The sequence below is a fragment of the Gekko japonicus genome, unplaced genomic scaffold, assembly GCF_001447785.1.
Source record: "Gekko japonicus isolate JY-2015 unplaced genomic scaffold, Gekko_japonicus_V1.1 scaffold48, whole genome shotgun sequence".
In the NCBI taxonomy this organism is placed as follows: Eukaryota; Metazoa; Chordata; class Lepidosauria; order Squamata; family Gekkonidae; genus Gekko; species Gekko japonicus.
The window spans coordinates 1,419,469-1,445,340 of record NW_015174273.1 but is presented as its reverse complement, the minus strand read 5'-3'; the positions used below and the strand labels follow the sequence as shown (position 1 = coordinate 1,445,340).

Here is a 25,872-nt window from a genome sequence, read left to right as displayed (position 1 = left end):
TGAAGCTATATGTGGAGCTTTACTGACAGGCATTGCCTCACTTCTATTTTGATCACCTCCAAAAGCCAGCTGCGTGGGTTTCACTGAGCTGTGTGCAATGCATATGCCAGAGAGGCACATGAAATCACACTCACGTGACAGGAAGAGAAGGAGCCAAAGTGTATGAGCCTGCATGTAGTTGCATACACTAAACAAAGGAATCGTCTTCATCCCTACGTGACCTTGCCTTGGTATCTTGATCCTCCTTTCAGTGCACATGCAGCGAGAGGCAAGGAGATATTTCACCCTTAATATCTATTGCATACATGCAATAGCAGCGGCTGCTTCTAAAAAGCAGTGAAGAAAACACCAGCTCTTTTGGTGCTTGAGACCCTGCACTTGGGGCTCTGCAACCCGCCTGAGGGTCTCAACCCATGGGTTAAAGAGCACTGTCCAATAGAAAGAGGCACTGCACCAAAAGCTATGCATGATCCAGTGATGAAACCCAGCAATTGCCTTTTTATATATAAGAAGCTTTCTTTATATGTAAGGAGTTTTTTCATGAGGAAGACCCTCGTAATAGAGACCACTGGAGTGTATTTATATTTTTCCAGGACACCCAGATGTTTATTAATGGGAAGTGGTCCACGTGGTCTGCAGAGGTTATACTACTTATACAGCCATGTTTAACATTGTGGGAAGAGGTGTGTTCTGTGCTCACAGCAGTGGTAGCATACACCCAGTTTACAATAGTCTAGGTGCTCTCTCCTACTACAGAGGATCAGGGTTGTAGCCATGCAGTAGAGAATATTGTAGAGCCTAATCTACCATGAGATACCTTCTTCCAGAGTTCTTCCCTTTATATTTCCAGCATTCACTTAGTCAATCTCTTACTTATGAATATATAAGGGGAAAAACATGCAGAGAGTTTTCTACTCAGTTGCTTAGTAGCAAGTCAACCCTTCTCCAGCCTTCCAGGGTCTTGGCCAATGAGCGGAAAGGAATGATTGATAAGTCCTTGGTGTTCCCAACTATGATTATATTAAATACGTATCATTTAAAATATAACTTGAAAGTAATTAAAGGATGTAAAATAAAATTACATTCCACTTAGATTGTTTTTTTGAAAATAATTTAAACACGAATTATGATTCCCTCTCCCCCAGTGTGCCTTCCTCCCCTACGCAAAATTTCGATCTGTAGCCTCTGCTGGGTTGGGCCAAGGATGAACCATCGGCATAACACAAGGCTCTTGCTCTCTGGAGTTGTTTATTAGCTCCTTATTTGACCATCTGCAGCTCAAGTCAGCTTGTACTGCAGGATAGGATATGTAAAAGCACTCTTAGTGCTCTGTCTTGGCAAAGCAGACTTTAGCAGCCCTTGGGGACTATTACTTCTGTCTTAGAGGGCACAAGGGTGATTGGCAATATGATCATTCAGTCAACTCTTTCTTCAGTTAGGTTAAGACAAAGATTTTAGATAGCTAGTTGCAATCATCCCTACATTTGGGCATATTCCTGTTGCTCCTTTGTTTCATATGGAGCTTGTCTTTAAGGCCAATTGTTGTTACACTATTGGATTCTAGCTCCTTGTTCTGTAAAGCATGGGACTTGCTGAGAGGATACGCACTGGATTGGATACAACCAGCTTTTCTGTTGGTGAAAAAGGATGGTGGGTCCTCTTAGACCACACACACAAAAGAAGACTGCTGCATGTCCAAAGATAATTTGGGATGGGGATGTAGTAATAAATGGAACTGGGCAAGACTGAGTGAAAAAAGCTGGCTGGATGCAACCTATTGAATAGTTGCACATGCAAAAACAAAGCAGAAGATGGATATCCAATAATGTGATAAACTGCAAGTGTTTCAGACCACGCCGTAATCCAACAATAACATGGAGTCCAATTTTAATTTTGTACTCTATTTCTCTGTTTTCCTCCACTATCTTTCTTCTACTCCCTTGCCACCTTTCTTCTTCTCTTAAACCAAATGAAGTAAAACAATGGTGATGTTGTTGGTGCAACCCACTGTAGATCAGGATGTAACATGGCTGTTAATCTCAGTCTGCCAGTTAAAGACTAGGACTTGAGTTGGCATCATACAGTGGTTGGCTGAAACATCAGAAATATTGACATTCACAACAATACTAGATTCATCTGGCTTAATTTCCTAAGACAACCTCATGAAAATATTGCCTTTCTTCCTAAAATCTGAAATGGCAGCTGTCTCTACCTTGTGTTAAGGCTGGTTTAACAGAATTGTACTGAGATAAAGAACCGATGGAATGTCTGCCTTTTGGAATATGAACTTTAATGGTCAACTAAATCAGCCTTGAGAGGCACAGGGAAGCAAATAGTTTGAAAAATACCAATGACAGCCAGTGCAGTCGGTCACCCATACTTCTGGCTGATAGATCCTGACTGGAAATGGATGACAGGAGACTGTGTGTTCCTAGCAGCTTCGGTATATCCAATTACATGCTGACTTAGGAGGATCTCCTGCAAAATTTTGTTCTGGTCTGCAGGTCCTCGCGTATAGAGAAAGGCATCAAAATAATTTTAAGAACTGTGAGGGAACTGGCTTATGAGAACTAATTGGAATAATTAAATGTGCGTGGCTTGCTTGGAGGATATAATTGATTTGTCTAAGTCTGAAAGAGGGGGAGTAGATAGGGCTTCTTTCTTAGTATATTAGACAAAGCAATTTAACCTTGGAATAATGAAATGAAATTAAATAGTTGTATGTTATATGGGAATATGTTACAGAGCCCTGACACTGCCTTAAAAAAATTAAAAACACCGGGTGGGTATCAAGTAGAGAAGCGGAAAGGGGAGGAACGCTTAAGCCATTTCCCCACTCCAAGTTGCCCCACCCCCCACTGTGACTTCCCACAATGGTGTTCAAAATGCAGGTAAACATACATTTTGAACCCAGCAATGGGAAAAGCCAATAGGGAGGTAAGTTGGAACAGGGAAAGGATAAAGCACTTTCAGCTAGGGATGCCAGTCTCCAGGTGGGACCTGAGGATCTCCTGGGATTACAGCACATCTCCAGACTACAGAGATCAGTTTCCCTGCAGAAATGGATGCTTTGGAGGGTGGACTCTGTATGTCACTGGATCCCACTGAGGTCCCTGTCCTTCCCAGGCTACATCTCCAAATCTCCATGAGTTTCCTAACCTGGATCTGACAACTCTACTCCCCATCCCCCACCAGTGGCCAGGGGGGACCTGGCAACCCTACTTACAGCTCATTTTCTTCTAAAAAATGAACAAACACCCAGTGTCATGGCTTGCCCTGACCTGGATAGCCCAGGCTAGCCCAACCTTGTCAGATGTCAGAACCTGGAAGCTAAGCAGGGTCAGCCCTAGTCAGTATTTAAAAGGGAGACCTCCAAGAAGTCCAGGGTCATGATGCAGAGGCCAGCAATGGCAAACCACCTCTGAACATCTTTTGCCTTGAAAACCCCACAGGGTTGCCATAACTATGACTTGATGGCAAAAAAGTCACGGCTTAGGTTGCATGTGTTTACATAGGACCGTAAGTAAAGCAGCTTATATCTGACACTGATATGAAGGGTAACATTTCACTTCTTATGTTTACCTCATGGTGCCACTAGTTCCCAATATGGATCACAGGAGAAAAACAGACTAGCCCTAATACAGTAAAAACATAATTATGCTTATGGTAGTGAGCCCTGAAAAAAGAGGATCTCTGCTTTCCGGTGCTGATTTTTTAAGTTTCAAGCTGTTGTTAAAGACAAATAACAATCCTGGCTATTTTTTTCTGGTCAGTTGGCAATTCTAGCAACATCGTCTGGCAATATCTTTACTAAGGCCACCCTTTCCCGACAGTGAAGGGCACATGTATTATATCGTGGTGGGCAGTTGTGAATTTGTTGAGGTTCCCTTATTGTATGGTATAGTTATTTTTCCATGACCTATTAAGGTAGAAGCTCTTGCTTTAATTTCACTTTTCACTTGTGTTGTTGACCGCTGGCTGTGGCCAGTTATGGCCTAGCAGGCCCCAGCCCAGGCCTTGCTCATGTTCTAATAAAGTTCTGTTCTATTTTGGTACTGGGTGCTGTGGAGTTATTACAATATTAGGAATAAGGCCCATTGTAGAAATAAATACAATGAACTCTAGAAAGAGGCTCTATGCAGATGCCCTGGCCTTGGGCACTCAGCATCAATTTGCTGTGGTAACCTCAGCAGGGTATAATGACACAGAACCCACCATTTTCTCCAGGGGAACTGATCTCTGCCATCTGGAGAGCAGTTGTAATTCTGAGTGATCTCCAGCTCTCACCTGAAGATTGGCAACCATGGTTCCCTAGGAGGAAATGGCTGGTTTGGAGGGTGGAGTCCATGGCAGTGTACCTGTCTGAGGTTGCACCCCTCCTCAAACTCCACCCTTTCCAGGCTCCACCCCTCAAATCTCCAGGGATTTTCCAACCTGGAGTTGACAACCTTATCTCCTTCCCAGCCAACCATCAACCTACCTTTATCTGCCCCTCTGACTTCAGCTTTCCATCCCCCCCCCCACTGCAGCCTCTACCTAGGAAAAATACAGTCTTTCTCCACAGTGGGGACCCAAGCAGGAAGGAAGTGACCTCAGCCCGGTATAATGACACAGAGTCCACCCTGTAAAGCAGCCATTTTCTCCAGGGGAACTGCCTCTGCTACCTGGAGAACAGTTTGAATTCTGAGTGATCTCCAGCCATTACCTGGAGATTGGCAGCAATTGTTCCCCAGGAGGAAATGGTTGGTTTGGAGGGTGGAGTCTATGGCATCGTGCCTGTCTGAGGTCCCACCCCTCCTCTAACCCCACCCTCTCCAGGCTCCACCCCTCAGATCTCCACGAATTTCCCAATCTGGAGCTGGCAGCCCTAGTCAGGACTGGCCCCAATGAGTTCCCCACAAAGGCCAAAGTAGGCCTGGAAAGGGCCTCCTGCTCCTGCCTTTTTACTGACAGGACCAAGCTTGGTTGCCTAACAACAGCCACTGAGGGGAAAGTGAGCCCCACAGCAGGAGGAGAAGAGAATGGTTTGACGGCCAGTGGATCTTCTCAGTAGCCATCCATCCACGGAGGAGCTAAGCAGCAGTAGAAGTGTCTTCATCAGGAGAGACAGCTGTTTTGGCAGCTTATTCACACAGGGAAGAGTGGCCAAGCCGGCAGTGGGCAGGGGAGAGGAGCGGACCCAGCACTCAACCAATGGCATGCAAGTACTCTTGAGTGGCAGTGGATGGGCCAATGGCTGATGGAGCACACAGCACAGCCAATGGGAGAGCTGGAAAGTGCCAATACTTTTATATACATAGGATACTTTAGGTAATCCTGTATATACTTGTTTAGGAATAAGATGTCCATTACTTAGTGGGGCAGGCTTTTTTCACAATGGGATTTTCCCCTTTATGGATGTCAGGAAGCCCCTGCATTTAAAGGGAAACTCCACATAACACAGTGCTCATGCTGAGTACAACTCGTGGGCTTCCCAGGGCTTTCACCTTTAAACCAGATTGAAGGAAGTACCGTGGGGTGGTTGTGGGCAAAGTATCCATGCAGTAACCACAGGAAAGGTGGTGGAGCTAAGCCTTCAAAATGGCTGAGCTAAGAACTCCACATATCCTCCCCCCCCCACTTTCCAGCCATCTAAAAGTAGTCTTTCCTTTCCAGCTCTGCCCTGTTGTAGCATTACAGCACAGCTTGGCTGGAAGAAGGAGGGGGAAGGGGGAGTTCTGGGCTCATGTGCAATGAAAAAGAGGGGGAGGAGGAGAGGGGGGTTTGGGGTCAGCGGTGAGGGCAGCAGGGACATGCCATTTGCTGCTGCTGCTGTAGTGCGGGGTGGGTGGGTGTTCACGTGATAGAACCCTTGCTTTTGAGTATGCCTGCATAGAACAGAGTTGCAAGTCTCTTTCCACACTTCCTGGCAGGCTGCTGGCACCCATCACTCCCCATTGCTGAAGAAATAAAGAAGGAAAGATAGATAAGTTTAATTTGCAGCAGTGGGCACAACCAAAAAAGGGGAGAAAAACACAACCCTGCACAAGAAGGGTAACCAAAGAGGTTGTAACAATGAAAAAGAGATTATATATAGAATAATATTATTATATTATATAATATATATTATATACGCGCACACACTAAGTCCATAGTTATATTTTAACCTCTTTTTCATTGTTACAACCTTTTTGGTTACACTAATTTGCAGCAGTGCCATGTTTGATTTAGGAGATATGAAGGACGTAAAGGAATATGATATGAGATCCTTAACTGGACAAGAAGGAACATGGAGCATATTTTTGAAGAAAAAGAGAACTTGTAAGAGCCCTACATCTGAATTCTAAAGGAATATGATATGAGATCCTTAACTGGACAAGAAGGAACATGGAGCATATTTTTGAAGAAAAAGAGAACTTGTAAGAGCCCTACATCTGAATTCTCTGCACAAGAAGATAACCATTATTGCTGCTATTGATTTTAGTCAGCCAGCTCTTTCTTCCTCCTTCTGCATTCCCGCAGGGCAATCTAAAAACTTATAAATAATAAATATAAGTAGAGAACTCTTTTTTTCTCCTTGATGCCATCCTCAGGTACCTCAGCTTATGCACCACAGTATGATGCAGGGTTGCCACCTGAGCAGAAAAGAAACAAAACCCAGCCTCCTTTTCAGCTTTTCACAGTGAGGTGAACTGAAGGAACCAGCGTGTGAAACTCTAGACCAGTGGTATTCAGCTTTCCCAGGACCAGGGCTCACCTTTAATGCCCTGGTGGCAGCAAAGGTCCTGTTGCGCTGTCACCACACGAAAGGAAGTCACATGACATCAGAGTAACAGCTGGTAGAAGAGCCAGAGTTATGACCTCACCTGTACCCATGGAAAATTGGAGGACTGACCGGCAGGGTGGTGGTGTGGAAGGTGGCCTGACCAGAGAGACAAGGAAAGGAACTGCTTTTGAGGAGAATGGCATCTCTGAACATGCCTGTGCTGAAGAAGAATCCTCTCCACACTCAATGACGTTTCCATTCTGCTGCTCCTCTTAGCATTCGGGCAAAGGAGGCATGGCATTCCTTGCTCTCTCTGCGCCTGTACTAGTACTGCATCCTTTCAGTAACAGTAAACAAAAATGACACCTCTCTATGGACTCATGGCCAATAGATGGGGTTCTGTAACCTACCTGTGAGCCTCAACTCATGAGTTGGAAACTACTCAAGATGACCTGGAGATCCATGTGATTGTGCACCATTATCTCCAGATCAAGTTGGTGTTTTTGGTTCTGTGGTGGGTTTCCATATCTTTCTACTTTGCGATGAGGACTAACTATTGTTTTCCCCCCTCTGATGTGAAGACATCAGGATTGTATTTCTTGCCTCAGTATATCTTTTCTACCAGGAAACCTCCGGCATTCCCCCTCAGAGAGAAAAACCTTCTGGTGATCCCTGGCCCAAAAGATATTCGGCTGTCCTCGACCAGAGCCAGGGCCTTTTTGGCCCTGGTGTCGGCCTGGTGAAACTCTCTGCCAAATGACATCTGTGCCCTACAGGACCTGATACAGTTCCACAGGGTCTGTAAGACAGAGATGTTCCACCAAGCCTATGGTTGAGGATAGCCAGGGCCGGCTCACCCACTAGGCGAACTAGGCATTCACCTAGAGCACCGGGCCCTGGATGGGGCGCCAAGCTGTGACTCCCCCCTCCCCCCCTTTGGTGGCGGGGGGAGGAGGCGGTGGTGGCAGCAGCAAAAGGTGGCTGGCTCCAGAGGGCTCCAGGTCTCCAGGCCCCACTGGGAGGTTGGCATCTGCGGCATAAGGCAGCCTCGTCTAGGGCGCAGAAACACCTCGAGCCGGCCCTGAGGATAGCAATGGCTTCCATTGTGCCTGGCCCTCCCTCTGCGATGTCATTTCTCTCTCCTCCTTTTGCCCTCCCCCCTATGGGGTAATGATAGAAAACTGGTTTAAGCACCATCCTGTAATAGTTCTTGGGATTTTAATGATTTTAATTGTTCTAATTTATTGAGTGATGGGTTGACTGTGTTTTACTGATATGTTGTGAACAGCCCCGAGGCCGCATGCGGGGAAAGCAGTCTATAAATTGAATAAATAAATAATGAACAAGCAAACATCTCTCTGTTTAAAGCCTGCAAGCCAACCAACATGGCTGTTCATGTTGACCTTGTTCTTTGGGCTGAGGCAACTGCATAGCTGTCATCCAGGCCAGTAGCCAAAAAAGCTGTGGTGTGTTTTGGGGCCAATAAGGGAAGGGTGTGAGCACATCATAAATCAGAATGAATAGCAAAAACTTAAATATGAGTGCCCTTGTAAGTTTAAAGCAAAATTTGGCAAATTAACAAAATACAGATTAGGGGCCCAAGTAGTTTCTCTCCGAGTCCTCACCCCAGTGGCTTTGTACTTGCTTCGTTCTGAGATGTTGGTTAGAATGCTACATCTATGTTTTCTCTTATATCCCCAAAAGTTAATAAGACTACAAACTTAGGGTACAAGAATACAGGCATGCAGAAGGGCCAAACTACACGATTCTGTTTTTAACAGGTTGTGCAGCTGTCAGGAATAGCTTTTAAAAAATAAAGGAGAGCCCAAATGGGTTTGGAATGCCACCATGGGGGGATGAAGGGGTCATGCCTCTGTGTCCCAAGCTGATTTCCCATACCCTAAACAGCACGTTTTGCTTGCTGTCAAGTTGTAGCTGACTTAGGGCAACCCCATAGGGTTTTCAAGGCAAGAGACAGTCGGAGGTACTTTGCCATTGCTTGCCTCTGTGTAGTGACTCCTTCCTTGGTGGTCTCTCATCCAAATACTGACCAGGGCCAACCCTGCTTAACGTTGGAAACCTAACAAGGGCTATCCGTCAGGGCTAACAACACTGGAGGGGACTTACTTCCCGGTTTTTCTGCTCCGTGGGGAGCATTCTATGTATGCAGAGCAGCAACAACAAGGAAATAACTTCCTCCATCAGTGCTTTGGGGGGAAGGCAGAAGCCCTGTGTACTTTGGCCCTGAGGGGAAGGTTGATGGAGGAGGTATGAAGGAGGGGAAGGCTTGGCTGGGACCTAGATTATGCCCTGACTTTAAAAAAAACAAAACCCAAACCCACAGCTTATTGTGTATGCCTAAAGGTTAGTCAGATTCCAGTGCTGTAAATTGTCTAATTTGTATATTGTTTACATTTAAATTTTAAATTGTAATGGCCAATGTATACACAATAAATGTTGCTGCTGCTGCTGCTGCTGCTGCTGCTGCTGCTGCTACTACTACTACTACTACTACTACTACTACTGGTTAGTCTCCTTCTCAGATGCAGAGTTGTTTACTATTAGGAGAAGAAGAAGAGATTGGATTTATACCCTGCCCTTCACTACCTGAAGGAGTCTCAGAGCGGTTTACTATCTCCTTTCCCTTCCCCTCTCCACAACAGACACCGTGTGAGATAGGTGGGGCTGAGAGATCTCTCTCAAGAACTGCTTTTGAGAGAACGGCTCTGAGAGAACTTGTGACTGACCCAAGGTCACACCAGCAGCTGCATGTGGAGGAGTGGGGAATCAAACCTGGTTTCCCCAGACTGGAGTCCGTGCTCCTTAGCACTACACCAAACTGGTTTATTCCATACTGGAGTTTATTCCCTACTGGAAGGCTGTGTTTGACCTGTGCTCTGAATCTTCTTTGTCGGTTGGGCTCTGTCTACAATAGATATGGATATTCAGAAGGGCCTGGAATATCCTCAAGGAGTGTCACAAGCCTGATGTGTGGCTCCTGTGTGGCTATGGCCCTGTGTGGATTTAGATATGTGCTTGATTGCAGTCACAGGATGATGCGTTTCCTTGGGCTGGCCCTCTTTAGAGCTGATGGGCGGTCCAGAATGATTGTGTTCTTCAGCATGGGAATGGTTAACTAATTGGGGGAAGTTACAGTGGAACACTGCTGATGCTCTTTCTGATAATGGCAGGAATGGATCGACCACACATTGTGCTGGAATCCTGAGGACTATGGTGGGATCACTGCAATTCGGGTCCCATCTGAATCGCTTTGGCTCCCAGATATTGTGCTGTTTGAAAAGTGAGTACAATGATAATTAAATTGATGTATAGCAAAATTATGTAATTAATGTACATGTTCATTTGTGGGGGCCTGAGGGGGGAAAAGCAGTGATTTATTTATATGTGACTTAATTAGAGCACATGGTATTCTGCAAAACAAGGTCTTGGCCCCAGAAGCCTACCATCTACATTTTTAATGAGGGAGGGGAAGAAAGACAGAGGTGGGGTAGCTGGGAAAGAACATGCACAAAGGCAATTACAGGTACTGCGGCATGGTTTTGGAAACGGGTGAGTGGTTATATAGCATGTGTATTAGACCAGGGGTCTTCAAAGCATGGGAAAGACTCTTGGGTGGGTCAGAGAACCAAGTCCGGTCGCAGACTCCTATAGAACTTCCAATTTTGAGTGCTTTGTGGGAGGAGCTGATAGTATGCATGCACAGAGAGCTTGCCGTTTGTGATTCCGGTTGCAAAAACAGTAAAGACAGTGAACAATAATAAGCATAGAGAGCAAAGTTGGCACACCTCCTGCCTCTCTTTCAACACACTCTAAGAGGAGCAATGAGACAATGAGGTAAGGTCACTCAGCAATGAAAGAAATTCCTTTTTAGCACAGGGGAGTTCAGAGATTCACTCTCCCTCTCTTCCATCACATGACTGGGAGGCCATGTGACTCCTGCCATATGCTTGCAGTTCAGTGGGTCCTTTGCTCAGCTTAAAGGTAGGTCCTGGGGTCTGGACGGTTTGAAGCCCACTGCACCAGATGATTCAGCATCTATACTTGTTGCCTGTATCCAGGGGTCATTTCATAGAAAAAGAACTAGGGGAACTCATTAGCATAACTCATTAGCATATGCCACACCCCCTGACATCAGGGGCCCGGCAGTGGACCTGCAAGGCCGGCGGGAGTGCGAGGACTCCCGCTAAGGCCCTCCCTGGCCCCAGGCAGGCAGGGGTGGGGAGAGGCGGGGAGGAAGCAACTTACCCTCCCTCTTCTCCTGCCTCCTCCTGGCTGAATGAGGGCTGGAAGCGGGGTGGCCGGAAGCAGGGGGCGGGGCTTTGTCATGTGCCCCGCCCCCGCACCTCACCCGGGGTGACCTCTGCCTGTATCGCTCTCCGTGTCTGGGCAGAAGATCACCTTCATTGCATGTAAAACTGGGATCTTTTGAGTCTAGTGTACGTACTGTTAGATTCAAGTCCCGTAGTACCCTAGAGACCCGCAAGATTTAGGGGTATAAGCTTTTGAAAATCAAAGCTCCCTTCTACTGCAGACCAATGTGGCTACCCTCTAAAATTAGTTTATACACAGTTCCCATTTTGGCTTAATAAGTCTTCCAAGGAAAAAAAGAGGAAAGGGACCGATAACAGAGCCAGTTTGGTGTAGTGGTTAGGGGCGTGGACTCTGATCTGGGAGAACCAGGTTTGATTCCCTACTTCTCCACATGCAGCTGCTGCTGTGACCTTGGGTCAGTCACAAGTTCTCTCAGAGCTGTTCTCTCAAGGACAGTTCTTGAAAGAGCTCTCTCAACCCTTCCTACGTCACACAGAGTGTCTGTTGTGGGGAGGAAAAGGGAAAGGAGATTGTAAGCCACTCTGGGACTTAGTGAAGGGTGGGGTATAAATCTAATCTCTTCCTCTTCTTAACCGGAGAGTAAGAGTACTGACTCAACAAAGATACAGGATAGCAATGGGAAGCAAAATGGCAGCAGAACAAGACAGCAAGACTGAAATATTCAATGGCGACCAATTCAGTAGCAATTTCCTTCTGGCATTCTAATAGAACCCATTCACTTTTGTACAGTCCTAATGTTCAGTTGTATTACTTCAAGTTAATATTCATTTAACGTTACTTTGGGCCCAAATGGTTTCCTCCCATGGGCTAGTCCTGAGAAACCAACCCAGAGAGAAGAGAGGAATGCAGCGGTTGCTCAAAAGGGATCACAAAATGCAGAGGGATGGACAGGGAAGGATTTCCAGGATAGGAAGGAAGAAGTTCCAAGCCAGGTGAGGACGCTATGAGTGCAGACTGGCTGGAGGAGAGAAGAGAACAGAAAGAGGAGAAGCGAAGAGATGGAACAGGTACAAAGATGTGGAAGAACAATTTCAGGAGGGGAAGCAGAATGGGAGAAGGAAAAAGCATACTCTGGCCACGGTCACACAGAGAATTTGCCGCGCGAAAGGAACGAATGCTGGGCGGATTTTCGGGGTGCGATCACACCGCAACATTTGGGAAGCGTAGCACATCCATGGCCAACCTGTGGTATGCTGCCGAAGATGCTCAGTTAAAAAGTCCCTGCAAAGATCTACTAGCAAATGGTTTGCCACGGGCTGCAGACGGACTCGTTCGGTGTGATTGCGCTGGCGCATGCCTTTTCCCTCCGGCTGTCCTCTTTGCAGTGCACGCCGAAGGAGCATGTAAAACTGGGATCTTTTGAGTCTAGTGTACGTACTGTTAGATTCAAGTCCCGTAGTACCCTAGAGACCCGCAAGATTTAGGGGTATAAGCTTTTGAAAATCAAAGCTCCCTTCTACTGCAGACCAATGTGGCTACCCTCTAAAATTAGTTTATACACAGTTCCCATTTTGGCTTAATAAGTCTTCCAAGGAAAAAAAGAGGAAAGGGACCGATAACAGAGCCAGTTTGGTGTAGTGGTTAGGGGCGTGGACTCTGATCTGGGAGAACCAGGTTTGATTCCCTACTTCTCCACATGCAGCTGCTGCTGTGACCTTGGGTCAGTCACAAGTTCTCTCAGAGCTGTTCTCTCAAGGACAGTTCTTGAAAGAGCTCTCTCAACCCTTCCTACGTCACACAGAGTGTCTGTTGTGGGGAGGAAAAGGGAAAGGAGATTGTAAGCCACTCTGGGACTTAGTGAAGGGTGGGGTATAAATCTAATCTCTTCCTCTTCTTAACCGGAGAGTAAGAGTACTGACTCAACAAAGATACAGGATAGCAATGGGAAGCAAAATGGCAGCAGAACAAGACAGCAAGACTGAAATATTCAATGGCGACCAATTCAGTAGCAATTTCCTTCTGGCATTCTAATAGAACCCATTCACTTTTGTACAGTCCTAATGTTCAGTTGTATTACTTCAAGTTAATATTCATTTAACGTTACTTTGGGCCCAAATGGTTTCCTCCCATGGGCTAGTCCTGAGAAACCAACCCAGAGAGAAGAGAGGAATGCAGCGGTTGCTCAAAAGGGATCACAAAATGCAGAGGGATGGACAGGGAAGGATTTCCAGGATAGGAAGGAAGAAGTTCCAAGCCAGGTGAGGACGCTATGAGTGCAGACTGGCTGGAGGAGAGAAGAGAACAGAAAGAGGAGAAGCGAAGAGATGGAACAGGTACAAAGATGTGGAAGAACAATTTCAGGAGGGGAAGCAGAATGGGAGAAGGAAAAAGCATACTCTGGCCACGGTCACACAGAGAATTTGCCGCGCGAAAGGAACGAATGCTGGGCGGATTTTCGGGGTGCGATCACACCGCAACATTTGGGAAGCGTAGCACATCCATGGCCAACCTGTGGTATGCTGCCGAAGATGCTCAGTTAAAAAGTCCCTGCAAAGATCTACTAGCAAATGGTTTGCCACGGGCTGCAGACGGACTCGTTCGGTGTGATTGCGCTGGCGCATGCCTTTTCCCTCCGGCTGTCCTCTTTGCAGTGCACGCCGAAGGACAAAACCCCGGTGCGCCACCGTCGTGTCTGATCGCATAATGGCGGATCAGAATGCGATGGCGCAAATAGCCACGCCTCCCCCCTCACGTTTTCCGGCATGTGTGGCCAGGGCCTCTGCCTGTTTTAGTAGAAAAGAGCAAGAGTCCAATAGCACCATAAAGACTAACAAAATTTGTGTCAGGGTAGGAGCTTTCGTGAGTCACTGCTCACTTCTTCCAGTACTTCTGCCTGTTTTGGTTGGGAGATCCAGTTATTTCAGTGCAGTAGTACTGGAAGAAGGCTCAGGAGCAGAGTCAACTAAAAAAATGGAGGGCTTGACAGGCCTTTATTTACTCCCCTGGATTTATCTGGGCTTGGATAGGGCTTGCAGTACTATTGCCCAAAACTGGTGCAGCTCTAGGATCTGCAGTGCACGGGACCAAAATCCAGGATCTGGCTGCTCAATCATGAAATTTGGGTTATGCTACAATAGGTGGGACTTCAGGATTCAAGAACCCATTGGTGAGAGAATCTGAGTTGGCATTGGATAATTCAAACGTTCTATTGTAAGGTGATATTATTAAGGAATACATAGGTGATATAACAGGAAGGGGATATGTCCACCAGTTGCAATTGACTGTGTCAACTTGGGTAGCAGGCATGACTCAGACCTGTTGACAATGGCCAGGAAATAGGCTAACGGCTCTTCCTCAATGCTTTGGTTAGAAAAGCAGAAGAAGAAGATTAGTTCTTATACCCTGTTTTTCTCTACGGCCCCAGCCACACGGCAGGGGAAAAGCCTCTTAAGGCGCGGCTTTTAAAAGCCGCGCCAATGTTGAGACGCCGCGGCAAGATCCCCTGGATCCCCTGGCCGCGGCGCCTTTTCTCCCCGGCGCGATCAAACGCCGGGGAGAAAACACAGGTCAGACGCCTAGCCGGCCGAACTGCGCATGTCGGAGCATGCGCAGTTCGGATCCGGACCAGGGTTGTGCCGGCGCGAGGACGCGCCGGCGATCAAACGCCCCGCTTGCCGCGCCGCGTCCATTTGAACCACCTAAGGTAGGTGGTTCAGTTTGCGGCGGATTTGTGCGGGGAAGGGACAGTTCGGGCACGGAAGCAAGACGCTTCCCAGATGTTGTGGTGTGATCGCGCCGGTTTGATCCGGCCCCGAACTGTCCCGCTCCCGGCCCAAATCGCCTAGTGTGAACGGGACCTACCTTAAGGAGTCTCAAAGTGGTTTACAATCAGTTTCCCTTCCTCTCCCCACAACAGGCATCTTGTGAGGCAGGTTGGGCTGAGAGAGTTCTGAGAGAATTGTGACTGGCCCAAGGTCACCCAGTGGGCTTCATGTGGAGGAGTGGGGAATCAAACCTGGGTCTCCAGATTAGAGTCTGCTGCTGTTAACCACTACACCACACTGGCTCTGCCTCTTAACTAACACACCATGCTGGTTAGATTTCCAAAGGAGCCTACATTGTGAAGGACATTCTGGGTATTGTCCTGCAACCGTGGGTCTCTGCTACTGGTCTCGAATCTAAACTGTTCTATGGCATACCAACATGGCTACCCTCTGAAATTGTTTAGGATAGATTGTAAGCATTCAAAGGCTGCTGGGACTTGAGGTAATATATTGCAGGTTTTATTTTTAGCAAGCGCCTGTCTACCATTACCAAGGGTGCAGGGAGAAAATCAGAACAAAAGAAAAACAGATAGAAAGAGCAGCCTGAGGTACCATGCAAAAACCAGTTCTTCCCTCTTCTTCCCTCCCAGTGCTGACGGTCGCTTTGAAGGCTCATTGATGACTAAGGCGATTGTCAAATACAATGGGATCGTTGTCTGGACTCCTCCGGCCAGTTATAAAAGTTCCTGCACTATGGACGTGACCTTCTTCCCATTCGATAGGCAGAATTGCTCAATGAAATTTGGATCATGGACCTACGATGGCCGAATGGTTGACTTAATCCTGGTGAATGAGAATGTGGACCGGACAGATTTCTTTGACAATGGGGAATGGGAAATTCTAAAAGCCAAGGGTATGAAGGGAAACAGAAAAGATGGGTTGTATTCCTACCCTTTCATAACCTATTCCTTCGTTTTAAGACGACTCCCACTGTTTTACACTCTCTTCTTAATAGTCCCTTGCCTGGGGTTGTCATTTTTAACTGTTCTCGTTTTTTACTTGCCTTCCGACGAGGGAGAAAAACTATCACTATCGACCTCCGTTTTGGTCTCCCTTACTGTTTTTCTCTTAGTCATTGAAGAAATCATTCCCTCGTCTTCGAAAGTCATACCTCTGATTGGGGAATACTTGCTCTTTATCATGATTTTTGTGACCCTCTCGATCATCGTGACCGTTTTCGTAATCAACGTGCACCATCGTTCCTCGGCAACCTACCACCCGATGGCTCCTTGGGTGAAAAGACTCTTCCTTCAGAAACTCCCGAGGCTGCTCTGCATGAAAGGGCACGTGGATCGCTTTTCCTTTTCTGATCCCGAAGGATCCCTGAAACAGAAGCCAGCTAGGAAACACAAACACAAACAATTCAAAGACGGAGAAAAAATTGTGGTTGCTTTCCTGGAAAAAGCTGCTGACTCCATTAAGTATATCTCCAGGCATGTTAAAAAGGAACATTTCATCAGACAGGTAGGCTAAATTAGTGGTGGGCTGGCTCTGATCTTGCACGTTCACATGGCCCATCAATGTAGTTTGGCATTTTTTAACATTTTTATTATAAGGGGTACAAAAAAAAGAAGAAGGAATAGGGAAAAACAGAAAATTTAACTACCAAAAAACCTAGTGTGAGGGCAATTTTACAGAAATTCTTTATATATATATATGTGTGTGTGTGTGTGTGTGTGTATGTAAAACGTATATGGTATAATAGCTTAACAAATGTTTAACAAGATATATATGGGGTAATGGCATAAGAATATAGCTTAAAATATACATGACCTATTAACTTAAAAAAATCTGTATTCATTCTACCTACTCATTCTACCAATTTCTCATACTATATTTTCATTTTGATCTTATCTTGTCGATCTTATCTATTATATAGTATAGTATAACATAGATAACTCCATAGAAATTTTAATAGGATTTCACACAACAGTTTGTTATAATGAACAACAGTTTGCTATAATAAACAATACGTAGTGGTTTGACATTTTCAAGGCAAGTGTACACTTTTAAGAGACTCCAAGGGTTAAGGCATAACTAATGTACATTAAGCTCCTGACCTGGATGACCTAGGCTAGATGGGAAGCTAAGCAGGGTTGTCCATGGTTTGTACTTGGACAGAAGACCACCAAGGAAGTCCAGGGTTGCTACACAGAGGCAGGCAATAGCAAACCACCTCTGTTCATCTCTTGCCTTGAAAGCACTATGGGATAGCCATATGTTAACTGGAACTTTGACGGCACTTTCCACCACCAACATATATTCAGGGATCTTGAGTATGCGGTCTTATGTAAGAACATAAACTGGGTACTTCAAAAAAGAAAGAAAGAACATAAACTGGGCCTTGCTACAGCATCCTTTGCAAGAATATTGGCAGGTTCTAGATGGTCTATAGGGCATAGGTCACCTGCCTAGAGGTAGACTGTGCCTTATTTTCTGGCCTCCCCTCTATTCAATCTATTTTAAAAAAATGACGTGCTTGCACTTAATTTATTAAAGGCTAGCAAAGTTAATGATAGACAAAAGAATCCACGTCAAACTAATAGGCCTGGATAATTGTTTACCTTTCATGAAGCGCTGGTTATGCGACATGATTGACTTTCATGCCTCTTCTCCTGCATTTCTGCACTAAATGGCTGACCCAAACTGTCAACACCAGTTAACGCTGCAAATGAGGAGATTAGAACCTATTAGCTCATTAGCACTGCCTGATATTTAAGAACCCAAGTGATATTCAGTATGTTTCTCATTCAAGGATGGAAACTGTGGCTCATTTTAGATATAACATGAAAACTACGGTTTCTTTTAGTAATGGCTAGTTTCTGAAACCCAGATTTGACATGTGAATGATCACGCAGATCATGGTTGTCTTGAAAAATACTGGTTTCATCTTCACTCTGGCTGAGTTGTCTCCGTAGTTGGGGAATTAATGCGGTTTGAACCCACAGTCTGCCATGGAGGCTTGCTGGGTGATCTTGGACCAGTCAGACACTCTCTGCCTAGCCTACCTCACAGGGTTGTTGTGAGGATAAAATGGAGAGGAGAATGATATAAGCCGCTTTGGACCCCCTTCTGGAGAAAGGCAGGGCATGTATGTATGTATAAATAATTAAATAGGGAACAAGCCTGAATTAAGCTAAGGTGTTTGAGTTCGTACATCACGTGAAACTGTAGATAAGATGAATTCTGGTTAATAAACCATATGAGGGTTTCAGATCAGCTTGATGGACCCTAATTAGGTAGTTACTGGAGTGGCCAGGCCCAGCAGCTGGTGACTTGGCCAGGCCCAGGTGTCTTGCAACCATGAAGCATCCATGACTCACCCATGCCCGGCTGCTAGTTAATGGTCATCAACACACACACACCCGCCCCCACAAAAGCCAGAGAAGGATAGAAGCTGCTTTGAGCTCCCATTGCAGAGAAGATGTGCTATAAACGAAGGAGGGCAGATAAAGGCAGATAAAGGCATAAACGAAGGAGGGCAGATAAAGGGTTGGTGGGTCGTTTGGGAGACCAGAAGACAGGGAAGGTTGAGGATCCAGGGGCTGCCAGGAGGAAGGGAAAAGAAAACGGGGGATACAGGGGAAAGTAGGTTGCCCTCCACAAGGAGGTATGGGTTCTCCACCATGCAACTGGGCTTGGCCCAGAAGCTGCCAATGCTCAACCAGCTATCATTTTCCTGGGTAGAGGCTGCCAGGGAGAGAGAAGGAGGGAAAGCTGAAGAAAGAGAGGTAAATAAATATAGGTTGCATGGTGGGTAGGGAAGGAAAGGAGGAAGCTGGAAAAGAGAAAGAGGGAATAGTGGGGGGGGGGAGATAAAATGAGGTGCCCCCTGCAAGTCCTTAGGGGTCCCCCCCCTTGTGTGTATATATATTTAATTGTTACATTCTCAGTATATTTATGTTAAGTTCTGTAAAATCAGAGTGAAACTTTTCTTGCTGTTTTCTTTTCTAGGTAGTGCAAGACTGGAAGTTTGTGGCTCAGGTCCTGGACCGGATCTTCCTGTGGCTGTTTTTGGTGGTGTCAGTGATGGGTTCTGTTCTTATATTTACCCCAGCTTTAAAGACGTGGTTGCAAAGTGGTTTGTAGAAAGAAGGCCATGCTTCCTTATTTGAGAATCTGCTGCCGGAAGAAAGCAGGAGTTTGGGACTGGTGATCAGCTAGTGCTTCTTGTTTAAAGAGTACCCAGAGGATGGGTACACAGAGGGTGGGGAAAGAACACTGTTGTTGGCAGCAACTGGTGTTGCTGATAAGAGTGCCACTATCACTAAAATAGAGTTTTAACTCATAAAATTGTCCCACAAATTAAGAAATCAACTTCCGTTCTATTTTAGGTGTTTATCTGCTGACTTGGATGGAATAGGCCAAGAAGCGGCAAGCCTTTCTTAAGCACTTTTCTGTGAGAAAAACTAGAGCTACGAGGGAAGGGGGAGGCTCTTTTTGTAGCAGGTACTCATTTGCATATTAAGTGACACACCCCTAATGTAGCCAATCCTCCAAGAGCTTACAGTAGCTCCTGTAAGAAGAGCTCTGTAAACTCTTGGAGGATTGGCTACATTAGGGGTGTGTGGCCTAATATGCAAAGGAGTTCATGCTAGGTGTGGATATGCCCTATTTCAAGGGTTCCCAGCCCTTTTTGTGCTGATTTTTCCTCTTCCCTGGAACCTCCCCAGCAGCATCCTATTGGTATGGGGATTGCACAGCCCATCTGCTATGACTCACAGGATCGGCACCTGCAGAGAGAGAGCCATAACCCTCTGATGCTGTGTTCTCAGGCTGGGTGCTGTGTGGCTGCTCCAACCGGCTACAGTAATACGGCTGTGGATTAGGTGTGCAGCAGCTGTGCTGTGCATCTTCTCTCAAAGGGGTTATAGCTCAATGGTAGCACATGTGCTGTGAATGCCTATGGTTATAGGTTCAGTCTTTACCCCCCATCTAACACCTTGGAGAGACATTCGCGGTCAGAGCAAACAAGGCATCGTTTAATGAACCAAGACATGGCATGGCAGACCTTTGGCTCTTTGAAAAAGAGGCCCCTTTAAAAATTAGTAATATACCCCTTTTGTGATTCTGGGAAGTTTTTTTTCAGAATTCCACTGTCACCCCCGGCCTCGGGGGTGGGGGTAGGGAGACCACCTATCATTCATTATAGGAAATAAACTTATCCCACCACATTTAGTATCAGGATTTCAGAAGTCCAGTGTAAATATCCCATTTGGTGCAAAGAGTCTACGGAAAAGATGAGATCCTTGTGTATCAGTTGCACTACATTTTTTTTTTTTTAAAAAAAAAAGATGTTTACAATGTATCAAGAGAGGGCATGAGCATATGTTTTATTTTAAAAAAACAAGCACAGATATTTTCTATTTTAATATACATTAAAAATACATATAGAGAGCCAGTTTGGTGTAGTGGTTAAGTGCGCGGACTCTAATCTGGGAGAACCGGGTTGGATTCCCCACTCCTCCACTTGCACCTGGCTGGATGGCCTTGGGCAAGCCATAGTTCTGATAAGAGCTCTTCTTGAAAAAAGAGCAGTTTCTGTCAAGAGGTCTCTTAGTCCCACCTACCTCACAGGGTGTCTGTTGTGGGGAGGGGAAGGGAAAGGAGTTTGTAAGCCGCTCTGAGACACCTTTGGGTAGTGAAGGGCGGGGTATAAATCCAATCTCTTCTTCTATATCTAAACTTAATGATTATGTTTACTGATCTACTGTGCAATAAAGATGTAGGAATATTATGATGAATGAGTGCAAAGCACAGAAATATCCCTTTGTTTCAGGTGACCTCGTATTTGTTTTCATTTTTGAAAGCTGTCCTCAGTTTTCTCTTTGCTTTAGCAAAGCTGGACCTGGTTGCAGCTTTCAGCTGCTGGAAACCAGGTGGAACTCTTGCTTCTTTCTCACAATGAATGGCACTTGAGAGGTGTGAACTAAAACTGGTGCCTACCAAACTCAGCGGGTGTCTGCGCTCCTCTGCTGACATTTGAGATTAATGTCAACATCTCACTGGCCTTGGAATTCTTCCTGGATTTCCTGCACAGGTTCACATTAAGACTGTAGTCCTCACAGGTCGAATCTGCATTTGCATTTTAAAATCAGTTTCGTGCTGCTGTGATGCTGTATTTCTCTATGCTTGTTTGACTGTTGTTTGGAGAAGATTCTTTTAAAGCAGTGTGGAGGTGCAATGACAGTGGAGCCGCCCCAAAGGACGATAAACATGTGGACGTGCAAAAGTATGCTAGCACTGTTGAGGTGTGAAAACGACACCAAATGTAGACAGCTTTTTTGAAGATGGAGTCAAAAGGCTGGGACACCGGTGGGAAAGACAAATGCAGATTTGGCCACAGTCCAATCCTAGACAGAGTTACACTCTTCTAATCCCATGGATTTAGGACTGCACTAGGAAGTCCTAGTGAACTGAGTGGGACTTATTTCTGAGTAAACATGGTTAGGTTTGCCCCACAAGGCTGTGACCAAATGGTAGATTTTCAGAACTGGAAATATATAAAGGACGTTGCTCAGGGTATGCACATTCATTTCTGTTCTGTTTCTGGCCAAATAATATTGCAGGTTTCTATAGCACTTAAAATAGTACCTGGAGAAAACTAAATCTGGGACCTCCCATTGGGCCCGATATCCTTGACCCTTGACTGTTAGCGTGCATTGCCCCATCTTCTTGCCATTCCATAATCCTGCCCACATCGCTAGGCAGTAGCTCTTCCATGGGTCTTGGACGAAGAGAGGCAGAATAACCTTGTAAGATGATTTCACACAACGTGTGGTATGTGTGGTCTAAACGAGCATATACAAGCTCACTCCTAAGCCTGATAGTATTTAAAATATACACACTGAGGTATTTAATGATGGTAACAAATACAGTTTTTATCTCTATGTTCATTCCAATCTGGTGGCCACATCCACTAGTGGTCACCCAAGCACAGGAAGTAGAAACATGCTGCAATACTGAACTGTACTGTATGTGGGCATAACACTGCTTTGAATGTTATCAGACAATAGCATCCTTAGATCATGGCAGTGGAGAACTGCGTGTAGGTGTGAGCATCATTAATAAAAAGCAATAAATAAACCACCCGAAGAGTCAGAATGTTGTCTGTGCATTGGCCAAGAGCTAACAGAAAAAACTCTTAACACTGTAGGAAGAGGCTGTGAATTCTGTAAATTCCATGGACCTTGGAAAAGGAGAGGTGGAATAACCATGTAAGTTGGTTCATATACGATGTGTCCAGGCGGGCAGCCATGTTGTTCTGAAGCAGTAGAACAACGTTTGAGTCCAGTGGCACGTTTAGGCCAACAAAGTTTCATTCAAGGTATAAGTTTTCATGTGCAAGTGCACTTCTTCAGATTCAGTGAAACAGAATTTCCTCAGCCATTACATATAGGAAGAGAGCGGTGGAGGGTTTAGTTGCTAGGAAGGGCCAATTAGAGTCCAGACAGAGACAGAAACGAAATTGAAAATTACCAGTTCATACAGATAGGTAGAGGGCGAGCAGTAAATGATCATGCAACATAATGAAGATGTTTAACAGATGCAAGGATCAAACAAAGTTTAAGTCCAGTGGCACCTTTAAGACCAACAAAATTTTATTCAAAGTGTACGCTTTTGCGTGCAAAGCACGCTTCTTCAGGATCAGGCAGGGACAATAAGCTTAGTTTATATGGTAACCATGTGTGTGGGTTCAGTTCTGGGGCAAAAACAGGAAATAAATATGTCAAAATTGGAGATTGATGTATCCTTAATTGTGGAATGCTGAGAGTGATTAACTGAGACCCTGCCATCCCTCTCCTCTCAGGCGTGGAGGCGACTTTACAGCATCTTCTTCTCTGAAGTGGGGCGATTGGCTGTGCAGATTTCTCTCCCCTGTCCCCAGACCAGAGAAATAAAATGTGTTATGTGTGGCCCAAATAAGTATATGGGATAGTCAATGAAAACTAAGTGCTCAGGGCCAATTATGACATAAATAGCGTATGTTCCATTCTTGGAGAGCTGCAGTGTGACCAGAATGTGCTGCGTGAAACACAACATCTGTCTGTGAAGATGCTGGTGTGTTGGCAAACAAAAGGGGGGTTATTAGAGTTGTGCGATGCCAACCTCTGGAGTCATGGGGGCGCTGGAGTCCTGATGACTGGCATTGTGCCAACACTGCAAGGTCACTTCTGGTGCCACCCCAGAAGTGACGTCACTGCATCGGGTGATGCTCTAGGGTTCACCTGAAACCCTGCAGTAAAAATCGTAGCATTTGGGGTGTATCCTAGAGCACTTGGCGTCTTGATGTGGTGGCGTCACTTCTGTTTCCTTGCTGGAAATGCCGTTGTGGCGCTGGTGCAATGCTGATCCCGCCCCCCTCATTTTGCTCCCACTGCTCCACCGCCATAATTCTGGCCACAGAGGCAGCTCCACCTATAGGAGGCATCAGCACTTTCTGCTCTTGTGAGGTTGTGGCACCACTTGTGCATCTGGCAATTTTCTGCACCTGCCTCCCAGTCATACAGAATAAATTAGGACAGATCATAGTAGTTTCAGAATAAGAGTAGTAAAAAGACTTAGGGAGTGGTGGCGCAGGCAGTAAGGGAAGCCTGCTTTAACATCTGGGCGAACAGCTTTGGCGGTTCGAACCCCACCGCGGTCAGGGTGAGCTCCTGGCCCTACGTCCCAGCTCCCGTCCACCCAGCGGTTCGAAAGCCGGTTAAAGGGCAAGTAGATAAAATGGGTACCTGCTATTAGAGCGGGGGGGGGGCACCCGTCCCTGGCGTAGCGGCGATGGCGGAGAGCGGAGAATTGAGAGCGATGAACGGCGGCGGCAACAGAGAAAAATGGCGGCTGGCGAGGCGAGGAGGCGAAAGAAGGAGGCCGGACCAACAAGGTGCGGAGGCGGAGCAACGCGGCAGGCTGGAGCCTGAGTTGGACGGAGGCCGCTGCGAGCATGCGCAGAAGCACGGAGTGGTCCAGGCCTGGAGGCGGAGTTGCGACAGCCGGAAAAAAGCAGAACAACGAAGACCTGCGCCGGAGGAGGGTCGCCGGCGGACTGTCCCCTCGCAATAAGAAGATCTGCTACAACAAGATAAGAGTGCCTGGTAGGCTTCTCATCTCCCCTTCATATGTGGCCCTAGATTAGATTGGCTAATTGGAATTGTAAGCCGCTCAGAGCCCCTAGGGGGTGAGTGGGATAGAAGTCGAAGGTTAAATAAATAAATAAATAAATAAATAAATAAAACATCGAATCATCACTGTGTCTTATCTTGATGGATCTTTTTTTAAAAAAACTTTTATTTATCATTTCCCCAAATTAAATACAAACATTCTTACTTGCATAACTTGAGTCTTATTTACACTTACATATATTCCTTCATGTATACATTTCACTCTAAATTTCCCAATGTTTCATGAATCCATTTGTACATTCTTTCCCATCTTTTTTTAAACACACCTCCATCTTTCCCTTGAAGACTTATCGTTAGTTTATCCATTTCTGCTAACTCCATCAATTTCAGTGTTATTTCCTCTCTTGTTGGGAATTTATCACTTTCCCAATATTTAGCCATCAATATTCTAGCGGTAGTCACTATATACGTTAATAAATATTTGTCATTTTGTGAAAACTCCTCCGGTATCATGTTTAATAATTCTATTTCCGGAGTTAGCCTGGGTGCTAGACTTAGCTATGTTGGCTGCAAACCTTTGACGAACAATCCAAGCTGCATTATATTGAAAATGGATGCCTAAGTACTTAAAATGTTTAACCTGCTCTACTTTGTTTCCATTGAATTCCCATTTAAATAGTTTCCAGGCTCTTGAGAAAGCAAGGATTTTTAAATTTTTTCATAGTTCGATTGAAGCTTATTAGATACAAAGTACTTAAGGCAGCGATTTAAAAGATGCTTCAAACCCACTTGTGAGCAAGACATCAATAATGCATCATCATGTGAGGAACCAGGTCTAGGGCTATCGCCATCAGCCCCAAACAGGGTTGGTGCAAGATCATTAAGGAAAAGATTAATTCAAGAAGGAGCTAAAATGCAGCCCTGTTTAACTCCTTTATTAGTTGGAATTTTGGGGGTTAACTTTCCAACTAGGGAGCATTTAACCTGACAGGTCATAGAAGTATGTAATTTTCTGATGAGCAAAAGCAATCTATAATCAATATTCATTCTTCATAATTCATCCCAGAGTAAATCTCTGTCTATAGAGTCCACAGCTCCTTTAAGGTCTAGGAAAGCAGTATATAATTTAAGATTTGCTTTCCTAGTATATTCAGGGCTATTTTGGGGCAGGAACGCACAGGAACGGAGTTCCGGCTGTCTCCTGAGTTGGCCACACCCAGCAGGAACTCATTAGCATAATAGGCCACACCTAACAGCAGAAACTCATTAGGATTGGCTACAGTAGGCGTGTGTGGCCTAACATGCAAAGGAGTCCCTGCTACAAAAAAGGCCCTGGGTTTTGACAACAAACAAGGTAAACAGAATAAGAAGCAAAAGGTGGGTGTGGCTGGATGACCACACTTCTGGCAACACGGGGCTGCGGCCTAGTATGCTAATGAGCTGTGGTGTCAGGGTGTGGCCTAATATGCCAGTGAGTTTCAGCTGTTGGGTGTGGCCTATTATGCTAATTCGTTCCTGCTGGGCTTTTTCTACAAAAAAAGCCCTGAGTGTATTTATTCACCGGATGGGATAAGACAGTACAGTGATCCAGTGTGGTTTTCCCCTGTTGAAAGCCGGCTTGCTCCAGCCCCAACATTTGTTGTTATGTCATCTAGATAGTGGGTTTGGATAGTAAATGCTTGGCATACAACTCCCCAGTTATAGAGAGGAGACTTATAGGTCTAAAACTGGAGAGGTACTGAGGGTCACAGCACTGATCAGTTGGACTATCACTTGTTGGAGGAGGGCCAAAGAAGCTCCAGTTGATGACATCACTCCTCCTGCTCCAAAAACAGGTCTTGGAGGCTATGCTCCAGTCTAGTCTGAAAGAACAACATGCTTGCTCCTGGAC

General features: G+C 45.7%; 1 protein-coding gene across 1 annotated transcript in view; it reads left to right on the top strand.

Moving 5' to 3' along the window:
• Positions 1 to 21,613, top strand: part of CHRNB3 (cholinergic receptor, nicotinic beta 3) — a 31,209-nt gene extending 9,596 nt beyond the window's left edge. Inside the window, exons 4-7 of the mRNA XM_015423722.1 lie at positions 9,937 to 10,046; positions 15,453 to 16,326; positions 18,817 to 18,936; positions 21,545 to 21,613. Of these exons, the coding sequence (XP_015279208.1) occupies positions 9,937 to 10,046; positions 15,453 to 16,326; positions 18,817 to 18,936; positions 21,545 to 21,613 (1,173 nt within the window). The remainder of the gene's footprint in view (positions 1 to 9,936; positions 10,047 to 15,452; positions 16,327 to 18,816; positions 18,937 to 21,544) is intronic.
• The last annotated feature ends 4,259 nt before the right edge of the window (positions 21,614 to 25,872 follow it).